The sequence below is a fragment of the Citrus sinensis genome, chromosome 6 (assembly GCF_022201045.2).
Source record: "Citrus sinensis cultivar Valencia sweet orange chromosome 6, DVS_A1.0, whole genome shotgun sequence".
In the NCBI taxonomy this organism is placed as follows: Eukaryota; Viridiplantae; Streptophyta; class Magnoliopsida; order Sapindales; family Rutaceae; genus Citrus; species Citrus sinensis.
This window is the reverse complement of record NC_068561.1, coordinates 16318615-16338973: the sequence shown is the minus strand read 5'-3', so window position 1 is coordinate 16338973 and position 20359 is coordinate 16318615. Positions and strand designations below refer to the sequence as shown.

Here is a 20359-nt window from a genome sequence, read left to right as displayed (position 1 = left end):
TTGCTCTACAAAATTGCTGCTGCAATCTTCCAACAGAATCTTGTGCATGCATATGGATTGGTTGATTCCTTTGATATATGTCAAGGTCCGTCCAATAGTCTTATTGTATCTTCCTAATATATCTACCAAGCTCTTCTCTTGATTTGCATTCAAAGAAGATGAAATAATTATAAGGAGTGTATTACTATCACTAAGATAAACATATTTTAAATGTGAGGGTAAAAGTTTTAATTCTAGAAATGGGGGTTACTCAAGAGATGGAATAGAAGGTTTTACTTTCCTATTTGAGAGATCTAGTGATTTAAAGTACTTGCTGTTCTGAATAATTGCTTCTCTCATAACCATGCCATGTTGGTTGTTTCAGAATCTTTAGCTTCAAGTTCTTCAAATGTTACAACATTAATTTCTTCTTTACTGCAGCAACTATTTAATCTCTTTGTTACAGTAAAATCCACAACACTAATAAAGTTACATTCTTCAACCTCATCGGGACTCTTCATAGCATTCAACACATTAAATGTAACTTGTTAATCATTCGCCTGTATAGTTAATTCTCCTTTTTGCACATCAATTAGAGTCTTTCCCGTGCCTAAAAAATATTTTCCTAGAATGATTGGCACTTATTTGTCTGCCTCAAAGTCCAACACAATGAAATCCACTGGAAAAATAAATTTATCCACCTTCACCAACACATTTTGAATTTTTCCTTCTAGTTAGACATGAGATTTGTCAGACAGTTGCAAAGTCACTGTTGTTGGCCTAACTTCTCTAACTCCTAAAGGTATAAGATTGATGCTAGCCCCCAAATTATAAAGTGTCTTACCACTATATTTAGTTCCAATAGAGCATGGAATTGTGAAGCTCCTTGAATCATTCAACTCTTGAGATATTATGTTTTGTAGCATTTGGCCGCTCTTTTATGTTAAAACAATTGTTTCAAACTCTCCAAGCCTCATTTTCATTGCTAGAATATCTTTAAAAAACTTCACATAATTTGGCACTTGTTCGAGAGCTTCTACAAAATGAATGTTGATATGTAGCTGCTTCAACACTTCTTGAAACTTACTGAATTATTTATTTTACTTTTGCTTATAAAATCTTTGAGGGAAGGTTGGTGGGTATCTAAATTGTTGTGCTGCAGTAGGTTGTGCAGGTTGTTTCTCTTTGGCTATGTTCTGAATTGATGTGGCTAGTACTGTAGCATCTTCTTCCATAATTGCTAGATTATTATTTTCTATTGATGTTATACCTTGCTTGTTCAGAATAGTGGCCTGAAACGTGGGTTGTTGTGGTTCCTCTTCAACTTGAGCTTCCTTTTGGGTTGAAACGAGTTCCATTCTCTTTTTTGGTTCTCTAACTGAAATATGAATATCCTTTTCAGACCTTAAGTTAATCACCTTATAATATTCCTTTCATTCTCTTCTCGGGTCCTTTTTATTGTTGGTAAACTACCCCGAGGTCTGCTGCTCAATGTTGTAGCTAGTTGTCCAATCTGATTCTCTAAGTTTCTTAAAGATACAACTTGACTCTGAACAACCACTTCATTTTTTACAATGTATTCCTTAAGCAAAAGGTTTAAAAGAATAGAGTTGATCATTACTGATATTTTTTTGTCCTTGATTTTATTGGTGAAGTCTAGGTGGTTGAGCAGGCTTGTTTTGTCCACTGGTTGTTGCAGTTTACTGATTTTAATTGCTCCATAAAAAGTTTGGGTGTTGTCTCCATTGAGGATTGTAAGTGTGTAAATGTGGATTGTCTGGTTCTGTCTATTGAAGTTGCCTACATAGTTACTTGAGGCTGCATTTCCAGGACAATTGTCAAATATAGTGTCTTTCTCCACAATAAACGTTGGATGCTTTAGCAACTTGGTTGACAGTTGCTGAAGCAGTAGTCATAGCCTTTACCATATTTGTTAATAAGGTTATTTAGGCTGACAATGCTGTTAAGGTGTCTACATTATGGACTCTTATTGTTCCTCTTGTTGTAGCTTATCTGGTTGATGGCCACTGATAGTTATTATTGACTATCCTCTCCAAAATTTCATAAACCTCATTATAAGACTTAGATAGTGAGACCCCATTTGCTGAAGCGTCCGCCATTAACCTAGTGCTTAGGTCGAGGCCATTATAGAAGGTTTACAATTGCATGCAGCAAGGAATACCATGATGAGAGCATCATACAAACGCTTATTTTTAAGTTGATGGAAACATGTGATCTCGTTCCTCAATTTTACATTCTTGGCGGGTGGGAAGTATTTCATGAAAAATTTATCAACCAAGTCATTCCATGTGGTGATGGAGTTAGGTGGTAGGGAATTCAACCATGCTCTTGCTCGATCTCTTAAAGAAAATGGAAAACTTTGAGTCTCAATGCTTCATGTGATGCTCCAACAATCTTGAAAGCGTCACTTACTTCTAAGAATAACTTAAGATGTAAATGAGGATCTTCAAATGGCAGCCCATTGAATTGTCTCATTGTTTGTAACATTCGGAACATTACTGGTTTGATCTTAAAATTATCAGCTTGCACTTCAGGTCTAACTATGCCAGGGTTTATAGCTTGAGGGGTCAACACTTAAAAATCTCTAATGGTTGTGTCTCTATCATCTGCCATATGGATACTGTTGGCATTCGTTGGTTGCCCATAAATAATATGTCCATTCTGACCATCTTGACCTCCTTGTGCATTTATTGGCTGTATTTCTCCTCGAGGATTTGAATTCCACATATCTTACAAATCATCAATTGCTACAGCAGCTTTTCAATTTTCTTGCTCTTTTCTCAATCTCCTTGCAGTTCTTATAATTTCTAGATCAAATTAAAATTCAACAAGTTTATATTTGCACATGCAAGGGTTGCATGTCAACAAAATAAACAAATTAAAATAAAATTATAAGTTAGCACCGATTAAGATTAATTTTACAAATCACAATGAACAATCAATATTTGGCAACAACGCCAAAAACTTGTTGGGTGATTTATATTACTATGGGTGTCAGTGTGTAAGTGTTCACGAAAAGTAATATACTGATGAGTATTAAGATCGTCTCCATAGGGATTGATGTTATCAGATTTGTTATAACAATCTTAACAGTGTAGTATTGTTCTAAATTAAAATAAGACAATTAATGAAACTAATAAACTCATTAATCTAAATGCAATAACTAAAATGGTCTAAAGAAAACTCTCACGTCGAACACAAAGATATAATCAATGGGAAATGAGTAGTTGAGTGAATAAACTCACTTAATGGCTTTAACTATTTTTCAATTACAGTACCGTTGTAATTCCCTCATGTTGGATATCTTCAGTGGTCAATTACAGCATCTACCACAGCACTAGACAGAATCCCTCATGCATCCCTAGCTGTCACCTGTTAGATATTTTATACATAATGTAACCTAACAATGACCAATTATTACCCCAACATTAAATATAGCATTAAACATTCTAGGTTCCATTTACCCTACAAGATGAATCTCTATGTCTAGTTCGTCACTAATTTTAGATCAAGCATGACCCTATTCGAATTGAGATTCACTCAACTTGGGAAACCTAATCTAAAACCAAGTATTGTCTTAATTTGATCCACTAAGTCAGACCTTTTTAAGGCTCTTTCTTAGCTATTATCCACTAAATGGATAGTCAGTTGAAATAGGAAATTAAAAAAAATACAATTAAGACAAAATGTTATAGCAAAAATAGAGCAACACGCATATGTCAGTCAAACATCCATTAAGATCGTTTATCACTCAACATAATAAAATTCAATTCATAATTTGCAATAGAACACAGAACAACAAATAACATTGTTATAGTCTTCCAATACATTTCCATAAGTAATAGAAAATAAGAAAATAAAAAGAAAAACTAATTTATGCTCGGTCCACTACAAGAAAACATGCAATAGATGACGAACAATTTATGATAGATTATAGGTATATCATAAAATTACGACAAAATTGTGATAGAATTTTAAATTTATCATATATTTATGATGGGCATGTGATAGAAATATTTACTATCATGAATTTATGATGGTTTTATGATATGATTATTTTTTATCATGAAATTATGATAGAATTGTGATAGAAATTTATTCTATCAAAAACGTATGATAGAAAAATGATTTTGATCACATTTGACCCAAATTTGATGTATTATTTTATTTAAAAAACAAAAGATGTGTTTTAATAATTAAAAAAATGACACTAAAACGCTATCGTTTTAAGCACTTAAGCTTTCTTTCTTTTTTCTAAGTGTTAAACATTCACATAACTGATGAGAAATCCAAATCCCTAAGTGTTGTTTCTTTTGTTCTTTCATGCCATTCACAAACCCTTTTCTAAAACCCCTGATTCTTGTCACTCTTCTACCATTCACACACTGTCATTGTCGTCATACAAAATTCAGCCTCCCCTTTTTTAAGCTATCAACCTCTTCAGTTTCACTTTGGCTCCTAATACCGTCAATTTTTTTTCACTTCATTCCAAATTTTCCTAATTAAACCATTGTCTCTTCGTTTTGAAATAATACGTCAATGCCTTTACTGCACAGAGAGCACCAGCCAAGCAAACAAAATTCAGCAAGTTTTTAAGGTAACCCTAACCCTCATTTGGGGAATCTTTGGTATTATCGGTCTTAGATTTTAGAGGATAGATATATCCATGTGGGTAAAATTGAAGCTGCATGTTCTTCTAATATTATTTATTAATGGTATTATCTGTCATGTAGCGTGAAATCGTATGTCAATGTCTTCGCAGCATAGAGAGCACCAACCAAGCAAACAAAATTCAGGCAGTTCTTAAGGTAACGCTAACCCTCATTTGCAAAATCTTTGGTATTATCTGTCTTGGATATTGGAGAATAGATAGATCCATGTGGGTAAAATTGAAGTTGCATATTTTTTATTAACAGTATTATCTGTCTTGTAGCGTGAATCTTTGGTTAAACACATTGTTTTGATTCTCTTTGCCTTATCCTCTTTATATAAATATATGTAAAGACTTGACTATTTTGTAAATGTTTCTATCAAATACACTTTGGTTTCTTCATTTAATTCTCTGTTCATCGATCTAGTTTTATCACGCTCTATGAGGCAGGTAATATTTTTCTTGTTACTGTATATACCCCATACACTTATTTGACTACTCTTTGTAATAAGTTTGTTTGTTTCTTCAGTATTTTGTACCAAATGCATTGTTGTTGGGTTTAAATTATTAATTGTTTCATTTACATTTGTTTAATAACAGTTTGTATCTATTTTGATGGCATTTTGTTTGTTTTTGGAAATTGTGTTAATAGTGCAGGTACAATTGTGGATCAAACTTAGATAAATGTTTGTGCACTGAATGTGACTTGCCTGGAACATAAATAGCTTTTTAGGGATTCACTGTATATAGGCGAGAAACCAGCGACATATATTTTGATGGTCAACCCGAATGGAGACTATATCAGTTTGCACTGCTGGTGTAACAAGCTACGTACAAGTGTTCCCCTAGTATAACCTAGTCATCCGTTTAGCATAAAGCACCCATACATAATACCAGCTAAGGCTTACCTCACATAGAAACAATTATTCTAGAAACATGATACGCTCACTCAAAATAGGCTTTATTTAACTCAGCCTTAGTGTATAACTTATTTCCATATCAAAATTTGAAGCCATTTAGACAACTCTACAATAGGGTCTCACAAGATTAAACTAAATCAATCAAAATTGCCTTTTAATTTACATGGAAACGGCTGAGCTTTAGTGATTTATTCAAATTAAAATACTCAATATATTGGGATAAAACTTTTCAGAACATAGATAGATTTATGATTATATAACATATTAAAATTTCATATAATTCTGATATCATTGAGCTAGTGTTTCATAAGATCAAAAGTAAGAGAATGCCTCTGTCAAAAGGGCTTACAATTGAAGTAGCAAAGTTTGAAAAATCACTAAAAAAAACCTCAAGTTCAATTACCATGAATTTTTTTATATTTGAAAGACATTAAAGTTTAATGTATCAAAATTGCAGCTCATTTCGATACCATTAGACCATTTGTTTATAACACCAAACATGGTGTATACAGAGTTTCTGATAACTTTGGACAGCAGCTGACCAATTTGATGAATTAATTAAAAATAAACTATTAGTTCCAAAATCTGCAAACTTGAAACATACATATTCAGCTCTAATTGCTCAAAATTTCAAGTCAATCAAGTATAGTTTAATCACATTTTGAAACAATAAAACTTACCATAATAGTCCAACAATTCTCAAATTTTCTGGAGAATCCATAATTACCATCCTTTCACTTCTATAATCAATTTTCCAGCAACTTAAACATCACCAAACTGTATGCTTAAAGCAATATTAGACATGTAAAACAAACAACAACCTTGCTTTTGAGTTTTGAAACAAAAAACATCACCAAATCATATAGCTTTAGCTAATTAGATCACTCTTAAGACTTTGACAATGTTTGCATTGGCAAAAAATATTAGCAAAACAATTTTTTTTCTTTTCATAATATAATGTTATAATCTCAAATAGTCTGTGTTCTTTGATGTACCAAACATGTTATCATGATATTTTTTAGACTTAAGTCTTATTCATATCAGAACAAAATTCATATTCACGACCGCTTGAAAAAGGCCAAAAACAGACAACTCATTTTCATGTCATACAATCATTCGTAAGTTTTAATTTTATTTAAGACTTTTACAACTGTTAAATTCATATTACGTTCACAGTTGTTTCTTAATTAATGGTTATGCTTTTGGCTTTTGTAGCTACCATTGGTTATTAGTTGTGTTTGATGTGGTAAAAAAAGAATTATTTTATGTGGATCCTATGCAATCCAGCCCTGAAACTGATTTAGAACAGCTTCTTAAAATGTACGTATGCTAATCTATTTCCTGCAATTGATAATTTAAGTTTCTTCAATATGATAAGAGATAACAATAGAGTTTTGTTTCCAGCGCCATGACACTCTTCACATCAAAGGATGGTAAGGAAAAATGGAACTATAATACTAAGATGAGAATTGCGAAGGTTAAAAAAAAAAGTTTCTTTATAGCCTATTGATTACGTACCTTAACTGAAATGGATGGGTTTTATGAGAAAAATTTTCATCTTTTTTTTTTCATGAACAAGCTCTGAAACAAAATATTGCAAAATTGGAGTGTGGCTATTATGTGTTAAGGTACATGAAGGAAATAATACCAAATGTTAGTTTGTTAACGAACAACGTAAGTTGATGATGAGATATGTTAACTTTCTTTTGTTTCCTACATGTGACATTAGTTTTAAAGTTCGAAATTTTTATTTCTTATGATTAACAATTTAATGGAAAGAAATCATACACTCAGGATGAATTAGATGAGGTTCGTTTGGAGTGGGCTAACCATTTTTTCGACATTCTCATTGCGTCAACAAAATAGTTAGTATTAGTATGAAACTATAGATATTAGTTGTTACAAATTGTTGAAATTGAATTTGTAGTATCAAATTATAATGGTTTCTATTAAGGATTGTACTGTAGATGTTATGCATTTGATAACTTTAGGTATTTTGATTGATTTTGCATAGACTGGTTTGCTGGGTTTGGGTTGGATTGTTGCTGGATATATGGCTGGAAGTGCTATTGGAAGATGGTGGGTTGCTGGATATGGTTGGAGTATTGCTAGCATGGTTGGAATTGGAATGTTTAGAAACTTGGCTTTGTGGCTGGAGTTAAGAGTGCTAGAACTCCTGGAAGTCTTGCATTAATCTTTGCAAGTTTTGTTGAGAAACTTGCCTTGATGGTTGGAATTTTAGTTGCTTTTGTTGTACATGCAATGGAATTTAATAGTTGTTTTATATTTTGAGATGTTTTTTTTTTAATTTTGAGATGCTTTATTATGTATCACATTGGACCTTTCATATATTTATTTTTTTAAATTAATTTATTGGATTGAATGAATGTTCAGCAATGCTAATTGTTTTCTGATTTTTTTTAATGGTATTCATTTTATTAATAAACAGGAATTTATCAAAATATTTTTTTTAAATATATTATTTTATGACGGGAAATATCCGTCATAAATTTTGTCATAAATAATTTCCCACGAAATTGAATAATAAATTAACAAATGATAATCGAATTTCCCACGAAAACTTTAAAAAATTGCGCGAAAATATAAATTAATTTAAATTTAAATTTAAATTATTTTTCACATTAAAATAATGTGTGGTAGATTTATGACAGTAAAAAACCATCATAAATTCATGACGGATAATTTTCCGTCATGATTTAATGACAGTGACATAGATGACAGAAGAATTGTCTGTCATGCACCCTTTTTTATGACAGTTATTTCCCGTCATCTATTGCTTGTTTTCTTGTAGTGGTCTTTGTGATTTCGCCTATGTTTCCTCCTTGAATCTGTAGTTACAAACCTCAAAACTATCTCTTAATTTTTGTTTTCTTGTTATTTCTTTTCAGTGTTGTCCTTGGGTGACAGCTCACTTCTTTTTCTTTTCATGCGTGCTCCTTTTATAACTCAGAATTAGGGCAACCGAAAAATGTATGGCCCATATCCTCCATTTTTGGAAACTTCATGTCATAATTTTTTAGTTGTTGCGCACGAAATCCAATCTGTCATTGCTTTAGGATTGTTACAGCATTGCGTTATTCCAAACTTGTTTCAATTCTTCTGTAGCCAAGTTCTTTCATTGTCTTTGCAAGTATGTTGTAGCAGCATTCTTTCCTTAAAACTTAAGCTTTCGGTCACCTATAATTATGCATATAATGTAAGCACAAATTATTTTAAAACAACTCAATTTATTAAAAATAAATTAAACTGGATGCTCATGCAAATTGTAACTAAATTGCAATAAAAACACATTATTTACTCTTTAAGTATTACTAATCTAAGTCTAAAAGTGCTCTGATAACTCTCATTTTATAAAGTTATCACCAACCCTCTAAAATAGTGGCTTGAAGTTAAAGAAGACCTTAACCTTTTTTCTTTTTTTTTTTGTGGAGTGTGTGTGTGATGTTGAAATGAAAATAGAACATGGAAGCCTTTATATATAAAGTACCCTGGCCGTTACGTGGTGTATTTTAAATGGTTATTGGTTGTTCTTTTCCAGGCTTTTTCTGTCCTTTTACCTTTTTTATGATTTTTGGGCAGGTATGAGCATACTTGGTGAGCAAGAAAGCGGTCATGGCGTAATTTATCCTTTTGGACATGTGGTGTACGATGGTGGGTGGTCTAGGATATCTCAGCAAAGGTTGTCTAGCAGGGCTGCTGAGGACCACTATCCTTGATACATCATCCGTCACTTTGTGGCAGAGGTGACAGTCGACTGTTGCTACTTTTTCAGCAAGATATTTTAATATTTGATTTTTACAAAATCAAATATTATCCTTTTGGACATGTAGTGTACGATGGTGGTGGTCTAGGATATCTCAGCAGAGGTTGTATGGTAGGGCTGCTGAGGACCATTATCCTTGATACATCGTCCTTCACTTTTTGGCAGAGGTGACAATCGATTGTTGCTGCTTTTTCAGCAAGATATTTTAATATTTGATTTTTACAAAATCAAATATTATCTTTTAGGTGATGGAGACGTCTTTTGTGACTGACTTTTTAGAGACTTTTCCTTAATCATTTTGCATGTGATCTGTGGTACCCCTTGTACTTTTTTAATCTCTAGGTGTACCTGCTGCACATTGGGTACCTCAGGTATTGAATTTATTGGTGTAGGTAAGGTACCTCACGTATCCGAGTTTTTAGTATATGTCGAATACCTCGGGAATCTGCACTTATGGTGTTGGTCAGATACCTTGGGTATCCGAATTTATGGTGTAGGTCAAGTACCTTAGGTATCCAAACTTGTGGAGTAAGCTAAGTGCATCGAGTGCGTACGGTGATCACTTAAAGACATGGCACCACTCATTGACACGTGGCATTTTATTACAATTTTTTTATTTCTCCCTAAACACATTGCATAGTTGCAGAGAGCTACTAAAGAGCGAGAAGAAATTGTAATGCTTTTGATTGTGAGAAATGCCATAAGTGAGCTTGTGAGGAGGGGAAAGCTTTTGATTCATGCATGTTACATCAACTTGTTGGCCAAGGTTCATATCTTTTCTTCTGTTTGGATCCGATTTTTAAAATTAACTTGGAGGCTCTGTGATTGAGGCAAAAATCAAGCCAACTTGCTTATTAGATCATACAATAAAATAGATTAACTCAGTAATTGAATAATATCTCAAAGTTTTTTATCATCTTTAATACGGGTTGAAAAGATTAGTCCTTAACAATATATTACTTAATTATATGTAACGAATAACATGACAAAATGAGATTAGGATCTTCTCTTAATTAAAGCTCTCCTAAACTTGTAAAGATCTTGTGCCATCTGTATATTTAGTATTATTGTATTAATACAATTTAATACTTTTCTTTTGAAATTTCTTAACCACCATTCACTTGAGTGGATTTTATTCAGGAGAAGTTCAAACCATAAGAGGTTCTTGGTCCATCAAAATGGTCGAAAAAGCTTCGAAAAAGGCAAACAAAATTGTTGATGAACCTCTAATGCTGTGTCTTAAACATTTATTTTCCATACATCAATTCTTCTCAATGAACACTATGAATTCACGTTTAGATAATTTTCAAACTCAGCAATATATGAAGTTTAGGCCATAGCACATGCAAAAGCCACATTGTTCACAAAGCCTCCAGAGAAAAATTTGAGTCTTTCTATACAATACTTGTGGCTTGGTTCAGGGAAATATGTATCCAGTACTCTCTACGTAAATTCTCCCTCTATTCAACTCTAACGGCAGTGAGAAATGAGTCTCTTACAAGACGTTTGACTGTATGCGACCCAGTGCCTTTATCCAATAGATTGGATTAAGATAACCCGGGTTTTCAAGAAACCTAAAAGCAGAGGAATCAAAATGGGAAGCAGACATGGCGCTTCAGCAATGGAACAGGAGAACAAGAAACAATAGCCATTGAAGAGGGAAGTGCCATGGAAAGGCTTAATAGAAGATCACTGTGCCATTTGCCAAGGCACATAAGTGATGAAGCATCTTCAATTGCAGGCATACACAAAGAGCAAAGAAGTAGTCAATGGATAAATCAACTGATGTGTCGCAAACAAGTAAAACAAGAATATATATTAAGTACCATTACGTAAATTTTGTATCACAAAAATCTAGAAAATAAATTATGTTTTACCACAAATTAAGTACCATTTTTATTTTACTTAAGATGTGAAATGCCCAATTTGTAATATCCCCGTAAAGTCTCAAATTTCCCTAGAGCCGCCCCAAACTTCAAATGACAATCTAATCTTGTCATCTAAAATTTCTATACATAATCATGCTATTCCGAACTAGTTTAAGATAGAAGAGATATTTCTAACAACTCTTTTGATGAAAATTGAACTATTGTTCCTTACTCTTTTTAGACTAGTTGAAGTTTCTTTATTGTTAGTAGAATTCAATGGTTTTGGGAAATTGCTTTAGTATAAATAGACATTCATCAAAATCTATGTTCCTACAAACATTCCATTGCATCATCGAAAAAAAAAATGTTGAATTGCAAGGCCTTTGGCCAAACTATCAAATCGCCAAATTTCTGGACACTCTCAGTTGTTCTAATCGTTTTCAGCATCTATGCGTACAGCTCCATTTCTATCGTTCGTCTATATCCTTCAATTTCTATATCCACTCCAATCATCAAAACACCACAACCAGCTCATAATAATGATGTACAAGCTGCTGCTAACAAAACTCTCGAAGTTCAAGCAACAACCCCTGCTCTCAAAGTTGATCAATCAAGCTCCATTGTCGTGTCAAATAATGTGATCGTGCAACCGATGAATATAGAAGAACTAGAACAAGAAGAGCAAGATGGTGAGACTCCGGATCCTCTAATTCCACCAGCCAAGATCACAAAAGAAGAAAGAATGGAATGGTTTCGGAAAAAACTACCGGACCTCGAGGTTCTCAAGTCAACAAACTTGAGTCGAGCGTTTCACGACAGGGTCGTCAAATTCTCTAGAAACCAATGTGCAATTCAGTTCTTTATGATATGGTTCTCGCCAGCTCGAACATTTGGGCCCAGAGACTTCTTGGCTGTAGAAACTCTAATGAAAGCCAACCCTCATTCTTGTTTAGTAATTATATCGAGATCTCTCGACACACGACGCGGGGACAAAATCCTGAAGGCATTACTTGACCGCGGGTTCAAAATCCTTGCGGTCACTCCGGATTTGGCCTCTCTGGTTAAAGACACACCGGCTGAAACTTGGCTGAAGAAAATTAAAAATGGAGAAATTGATCCTGGTGAAAATCCGTTGTCAGTTCAACTGTCTAATCTTATAAGGCTAGCTGTGTTGTACAAACATGGTGGCGTTTACTTGGACACTGATTTTATAATCCTGAAAGATTTCAAAGGCCTGAGGAATGCTGTCGGTGCACAAGATGTTTACCAAGCGACACGTAAATGGAAAACATTAAATAGTGCAGCTATGGTTTTTGACAAAGGGCATCCGATTTTATTTGATTTTTTACAGGAATTTGCTACCACGTTTGATGGTAGCAAGTGGGGACATAACGGGCCATACATGCTTACGCGAGTTATTCGACGAGTAGGAAATACACCAGGGTATAACCTTACGATTTTGGGACTTGAGGCATTTTATCCTGTAAATTGGGTTCAGATTGAAAGATTTTTTAAGAAACCCGCGACGGAGGAAGAATCAAAATGGGTGGAAGAAACGGTGCTTCGGTTGAGTGAGGAGTCATATGGGTTACATCTATGGAACAAAATTACAAGGAAATTCGTAATTAATGAGGGAAGTGTTATAGATAGATTGATTAAATCTCATTGCATCCTTTGCCAAGATAGCTATGATTCTTAAAGAATATTTTCTTGTAATTGCCAATTTGCCTTTGTGTCGAAACTTATAAAATTGTGCAAGTTTGCCTAAATAATTCATGATAGGTTCAAATTTGGTGCGGAGCTGACTTCTTGTTCAGTTTTTAAGCTGTCTTCTTGTAATCGGTGGCTAAGATTTGTTTCCTTTGCATTTTTAGTTTTTACTTACCTAAAAAACGAATTGTTTTGGAATAAAATCCTAATTCTAAAAAATCTTGCTTTTTCGTGTTTGCTTTCAGCCTCATCAGGGATCACGTTTCTCTTACACACTTCACTAGCTTCCTCCATCATCATCGTCACATCAGTTGTATAAATCTCGAAATTAAATAGTAAAATTCAACAAGACTAATTTTGATTAATTGTGTTTTTTAAATGGCATCAACTGAAATTAGTTTCTAAAATTCAATTGTTTTGTCCTGCAGACATAAACTAGGCATGTAGAAAGAATTGAATAAAGAGAATAATTGAATCAGAATAAGAACTAAAATCATGGCTTACATTTTTTCTTCTGAGGAATTTTGTCAAACATGGGACATGCATGAAATATATCTAAAATATGTTTTAGTACAAATGCATGTCAATTTTACTATAAAAATTGATCATGAAGTCAACATAATACCTACGGAAGCTTGAAATGGAGCTTTTCAGTTCGTCAATGTAATGATCCATTTCATGCTTTTGCAATTTTTATGTTGACTTCTTGATCAATTTTTGTTGGCGTTAACATGCATTTGCACTAAAACAATTTTCAGGTTTCGTGCATGCCACATGTTTGATGAAATTTCTTATTAAAGAAAAAAAGCAAGCCATAATTTTCATATTTAATTCTTTTTTTTTCTTAATTCTAATTCAGTTGTTCTCTTTATTCAATTATTTCAACATGCCCACCCTAGGTTTGTAGGATAAATCACTTTAATTTTGTGAAGTAATTTCAGTAGCAGCCATTTAAAAACACAACATAATACCTACGGAAGCTTGAAATGGAGCTTTTCAGTTCGTCAATGTAATGATCCATTTCATGCTTTTGCAATTTTTATGTTGACTTCTTGATCAATTTTTGTTGGCGTTAACACGCATTTGCACTAAAACAATTTTTAGGTTTTATGCATGCCACATGTTTGATGAAATTTCTTATTAAAGAAAAAAAAGCAAGCCATAATTTTCATATTTAATTCTTTTTTTTTCTTAATTCTAATTCAGTTGTTCTTTTTATTCAATTATTTCAACATGCCTACCCTAGGTTTGTAGGATAAATCAATTGAATTTTCTAAAGTAATTTCAGTAGCAGCCATTTAAAGACACAATTGATTAACACAAAAATTTCCACACAAAAAAAAAAACTAGCCTTGTTTAATTTTACTCCTTTCGAAATTTATACAATTGATATCAGGATGGTATGATGTGTAAGACGAACGCGATCATTGATTAATAATTAGGCTGAAAGCAAATAACAAAAATCAAGATATTTTAAAATTAAATTTTTATTCCAAAACAATGCGTTTTCAGAAAAGTAAAAAAATAAAATGAAAACAATTCTGAACCATTGATAGCAAAAAGAAAATAGGTACGAGAAGATCCTCAGGATAAGGTTTCCTATCGATGAGGTAAATAATCTTGACAAATATCAATTAATTAAAAATCAGAAGTTAAAATAAAAAGTTATTAAATAAAAAAATTAAATCAAGGATCACAAGAATAACCAATAACACAAGTAACAAATGTATCAAAATTCAATGACGGAAAAACCAAGTAGAGAAGAATATTAGTCCTATTTAATGACTAATATTTATATATTGAGAACCGTTGTTTCGCTATGTGTTGAGATGGCTTGATTAAGGTTTTGGTCCTAAAACAACATTTTTAAGCCACTAAAGTAAGAATCATTAATTAATTATATAGGATAGGGCAGCATCTTTAAGCCAATAACTTTTATAACATTTTCATTGATTCTCCCAAGCAATCAAATTGAGTTAAAATTCATGAAGAAAACTGACCATTAAGTGATGAAGCTTCTTCCATTGAGAGCATACACCGAGGCCAAAGAAGTAGCCAATAATGAAATCAAGATAAGTGTCTCATTTTGGGAAAGACTATTCTTTTGTAGCTTGAATAAGAAATACTTTTACTTGTTTTTGAGCTACACACAGACACACACAATTTTACTTGTTTTTAAGCTACCACGCACATTTCCTATTTCACTCTTTGGATTAAAAGTGTAAAAACAAGAACTATTTGACTTGAATCGTAAAGAAGTCAAAAGATTCAAGAAGTCATAAGACGTTATAGATGATCACTTCCAATTTTACAACCATAATTAACAAATTTCATCTAGCAAGGTGCTTGAAGAATAGTGCACACTTCTGCAATCTAATAGAAGAGCTTTGCACCACAACACATAATATCTAAGCAGTTCCAATAAACCAAACCTCAACAACCTTGTAATCACTTTTTTTTAATCAACTTGCACAATCTATCTTCTGCCACTCTCTTATTTAAGCCAATCTCTTCTACCATGAAGTACATTCAAAGCAGAACCTACAAAATCCATCAGATGCAAGAAGATAGGTGTGTCCATTAGGCATAGTGAATTAATGGATCATGATCAAGTACTTCAGCTTATGTACCATCGGTACATAAACAGTTACTTATGGGTCAACCACTCTAAAGTGTGATCCTATATATCTGTCAGCCGACTATATTCTTCTTGTCAGAAGATCTCACTAAAGATGTGCTTCTTCTATTCATCCAGTCCAGCAAATTGCAACTTCATTCAAGATAACAAAAGCAACATATAGGAAAACAAGATGAAAATGAAGACCAAAGTACATAACTTTTTATACCCTATGACCCGCATTAACACTTTCCTGTGTCATAATTTTTTTGTACTTCATGTCTACCTCTCCATCCTTCTCCTATATTACCTCCTAGAATGGGCGTTTTTTTCGCGACTACTATAAGAACATTCTTTGCAACTACAAATTCATAAACCAAAAGTAATTAATGATTTAACTAATTAAAAGTATGTCAATTAAACTATTAAGTTAAAAAAAATGCTCCTAACTCTTCGTAACAATTAAATTTGGATAAAGATAGAGGGATTGTGCGGTATTTTATTAAACTTCTTTCTTCTTATCCTCTTACGACAACTCATCAACGATTTTTATCTTGACAATCTCAAATCAAATTTCTTTAACTCGTAATCTTAAATCAATGATTCAATAATCAATGCTATCATCAGAGCCAGGATTGGAACTATGTTGACCAGTTGAGGCTTGGGGGCCAAGCCAAAGAAATTAAGGAAAACAAAGGGGTCAACTGTAATTTAGCTTAGCTTTATTGTTCAGCCCCTCTTATCAGTCATATGATAATATAATGTGGCCATATTGATACTTTTACATCTTCTGATTGCATAGTCTGAACAGATCTAGTACAAATAAGGCTCATCACACTGATAACTTTTTACATCATGAAGAAATTCATTTTTCTACTGATAACTCAAATTGGGTGGTAATAGACCACTCACCAAACAATTAGCAAAATCTGCATACCATGGGAATTTGGATTGTTGTAGCATAAGAATTGTTCATCAGGAAAAGTTTTTGTGATCTCCTACTTGGTCAGAGTGCTTTCATCTGGTTCCAACCTTGAAAGATGATCTGCCACTTGATTCATAGTGCATTTTCTATCCATGATCTCCAACTCAAACTCTTGTAGCAATAAAATCCACCTAATCAACCTTAGTTTGGCGTCCTTCTTTGGAATCAAATACTTTATAGCCGAGTGATCTGTATAAACAGTCACTTTGATGTCAACCAAATAAGCTCTGAATTTATCAAATGCAAAAATAACCACCATCAACTCTTTTTTAATGGTAGAATAGTTGAGTTGTGCATTAGCTAAGGTCTTACTGGCATAATAAATGTAGTGAAAAATCTTGCATTTCCTTTGCCCTAACACTGCTCTAATAGAATGGTCGCTGGGGTCACACGTCAACTTAAAAAGCATATTTCAATCTGGTGCTACAACAACTGGTGTTGTAATAAGAGTTTTCTTCAACTCAACAAAAGCCTTTAAATATTATTCATCAAAATTGAAAGGTTTGTCATGTTTCAGCAACATGTATAAAGGTTTAAGTATTTTGGAAAAATATTTAATGAACCTTCTATAGAACCTAACATGTCCTAGGAAACTCCTAATATCTTTTACTGAAATAGGTGGTCCAAGTTTATCAATCACCTCTATTTTTGTCTTGTCCACCTCTATTCTCTTTCTATAGACTCTATGGCCTATGATTATCCCTTTTTGTACCATAAAATGTCATTTTTTTCTAATTCAACACTAAGTTGGTCTCCTCACATCTCTTAATCACATTTTCTAACTTATACAAACAATCATTATATGATGCTGCAAAACCTAAAAAATCATCCATGAATGCCTAAAGTGTGTGCTCCATCATATCTGAAAAAATAAACATCATACACCTCTGGAAAGTTACTGGAGTATTGCACAAATCAAATGGCATCCTTCTGAAATCAAAAGTTCCGTAAAGACAAGTGAATGTTGTCTTATCCTGATCTTCTGGTGTTATAGCAATCTGGTTATAGGCTGAATATCCATCTAAGAGACAATAGTATACTTTTTCAACAAGTCCGTCCAGCATTTGGTTTATAAAAGGAAATGAGAAGCAATCATTCTTTATAGCTTTATTTAGCTTTCTATAATCCATGCAGACTCTTCATCGAATCATTGTTCTTGTGGGAATAAGCTTGTTTTTTCATTTGCTACAATAGTCACTCTACCTTTCTTAGGAACACATTGTACTAGACTTACCTATGAACTATCTAATATTGGGTAAATAATTTTAGCATCGATCCATTTAATGATCTCCTTCTCCATAACTTCCTTTATGATGAGATTCAATCTTCTCTATTGTTTTATAAAATTGTTGTAGTAATCTTCCAACAGAATCTTGTACATGCATATAGATAAGCTGATTCATTTGATATCTGTCATGGTCCATCCAATAGCTTTATTGTATCTTCCCAATACATCCACCAAGCTCTTCTCTTGATTTGCATTTAAAGAAAGTGAAATAACTACCGGAAGGGTGTTATTGTCACAAAGATAAACATATTTTAGATATGAGGGTAAAAGTTTTAATTTTAGAACATGAGGTGGCTCAATAGATGGAACAGAAGGTTTACTTCTCTATTTGAGAGATCAAATTATTCAAAGTGCTTGTCTATTCTAAAGGATTGCTTATCTCATAATCGTGCTATGTTACTTGTTTCAAGATCTTCATCTTAAAGTTCTTCAAATGTTACAACATTGATTTCTTTCTTACTGCAGCAATTGTTTAAACTCTCTGTTACAGCAAAATCCACAACATTGATAAAGTTACAGTCTTTAACCTCATCGACACTCTTCATAGCATCCAACACATTAAATGAAACTTGTTGATCATTTACTTGCATAATTAATTCTCTTTTTTACACATCAATTAGAGTATTTACCGTTGTTAAGAAAAGTCTTCTTAGAATTATTGGCACTTATTTGTCTGCCTCAAATTCCAGCACAATGAAATCCACTAGAAAAATAAATTTATCCACCTTTGCCAACACATTTTCAATTTTTCCTTCTGGATAGGCGTGAGATCCGTCAACCAGTTACAAAGTCACTAGTGCTGGCCTAACTTCTCCAACTCCTAATTGCTTGAACACTAATAAAGGCATAAGATTGATATTAACCCCCAAATCACAAAATGTCTTATCACTGTATTTAGTTCCAATGGAGCATGAAATTGTGAAACTCCCTAAATCCTTCAACTTCTGAGGTATTTTATTTTGTAGCATTTGGCTTCACTTTTGTGTTAGAACAACTGTTTCAAGCTTTCTAAGCCTCTTTTTCCTTGCCAGAATATCTTTCAAGAACTTCATATAATTTGACATTTTTTCGAGAGCTTCTACAAAAGGAATGTTGATATGTAGTTACTTGAATACTTCTAGAAACTTACTGAATTGCTTGTCTGACTTTTGCATCTGAAATCATTGAAGAAAGTGTGGTGGGTGTCTAAGTCGTTGTGCTATAATAGGTTGTGCAGGCTGCTTTTCTTTTGCCATTTTCTAAACTGATGTAGCTGGCATTGCAACATCTTCTTCTATAATTGCTGGTTCACTATTTTTTATTGATGTTGAAGCTTGGTTGTTCACATCAGTGGGCTGAAAAGTGGGTTGTTGTGGTTCCTCTTCAACTTTAGCTTTGTCTTGGGTTGAAATTGATTTTATTCTCCTTCTTAGTACTCAAACTAGAGTATGAACATCATTTCCAGATCTTAAGTTAATTACCATACAATGTTCATTTTCTTATCTTTTCGGGTCCTCTGTATTGTTGGGTAAACTGCCTTAACGTCTGTTACTCAATGCTGTACCTAATTATCCAATCTGATTCTATAAGTTTCTTAAAGATACAGCTTGACTCTAAACTGCCACTTCATTTTTCACAATACATTCCTTAAGCAAAGTTTCAAGAGAACTGAATTAATCATTGCTAGTGTTTCTTTGCCCTTAATTTTGTCAGTGAAATCCAGGTGGTTGAGCATGCCTATTTTGTCCACCGGTTGCTATAATTTATTGATTCTAATTGATCCATGAAAAGTTTGGGTGCAGTCTCCATCTAAGGTTGTAAGTGTTTGAATATGAATTGTTCTAGATTTGTCTGTTGAAGTTGCCTACATAGTTACCTGAGACTGGATTTTCAAGACAATTATCAAATAAGTGTCCTTCTCCATAATAAATGCAAGATGTTTCAGCAACTTAGTTGGTAGTTACTAGAGCAGTAGTCATAGTTTTTACAATATTTATTAATGAGGTTACTTCTACTAAAAATGTTGTCAAGGCGTCTACATTATGGACTCATGTTGTTCCTCTTGTTGCAGCTTATTTAGTTGATGGCCACTAATAGTTATTATTAATTATCCTCTCCAAAATTTCATAAGTCTCATTGTAAGACTTAAATAGTGAGGCCCCATTTACTGAAGCGTCCACTATTAATCTAGTGCTTGGGTTGAGCCCATTATAAAAGGTTTCTAACTGTATGCAATAAGGAATACCATGATGAGGACATCTCCTGGGTAACTTCTTAAATATTTCTCATACATCATACAAACTCTCATCTTCAGCTTGATAGAAAGACGTGATCTCTGTTGAGTAGTAGAAAGTGTATATTTATAAAAGGAAAAAAATCGTCATTTTACACTCCAAGTCTCGCTAACATCCCTACTTTTATGTATTTCAGTCCTTTGCGATTTAATTAGGTGTGTTTTATTATCATTAAGTATTTTATGTATTTTAGAGGGCATCATGGTTATTTTACAAGGAACAAGAAATCAGACAGCAAAACAGACAACAATTTTGAACTCAGG

The 20359-nt window shown here is 33.1% G+C and overlaps 1 protein-coding gene and 1 non-coding gene across 2 annotated transcripts; both read left to right on the top strand.

Moving 5' to 3' along the window:
* The first annotated feature begins 11575 nt into the window (after nucleotides 1–11575).
* LOC112498639 (uncharacterized protein At4g19900-like) lies at nucleotides 11576–13095 on the top strand. The gene has a single exon (XM_025100088.2). The coding sequence runs from the start codon at nucleotides 11588–11590 to the stop codon at nucleotides 12920–12922; it is 1335 nt and encodes a 444-aa protein (XP_024955856.2). The 5' UTR covers nucleotides 11576–11587; the 3' UTR covers nucleotides 12923–13095.
* Nucleotides 13096–20043: 6948 nt separating this feature from the next.
* Nucleotides 20044–20148, top strand: LOC112498733 (small nucleolar RNA R71). Its single transcript, XR_003066151.1, has one exon. It is a non-coding gene; the product is annotated as a small nucleolar RNA R71 (small nucleolar RNA).
* The last annotated feature ends 211 nt before the right edge of the window (nucleotides 20149–20359 follow it).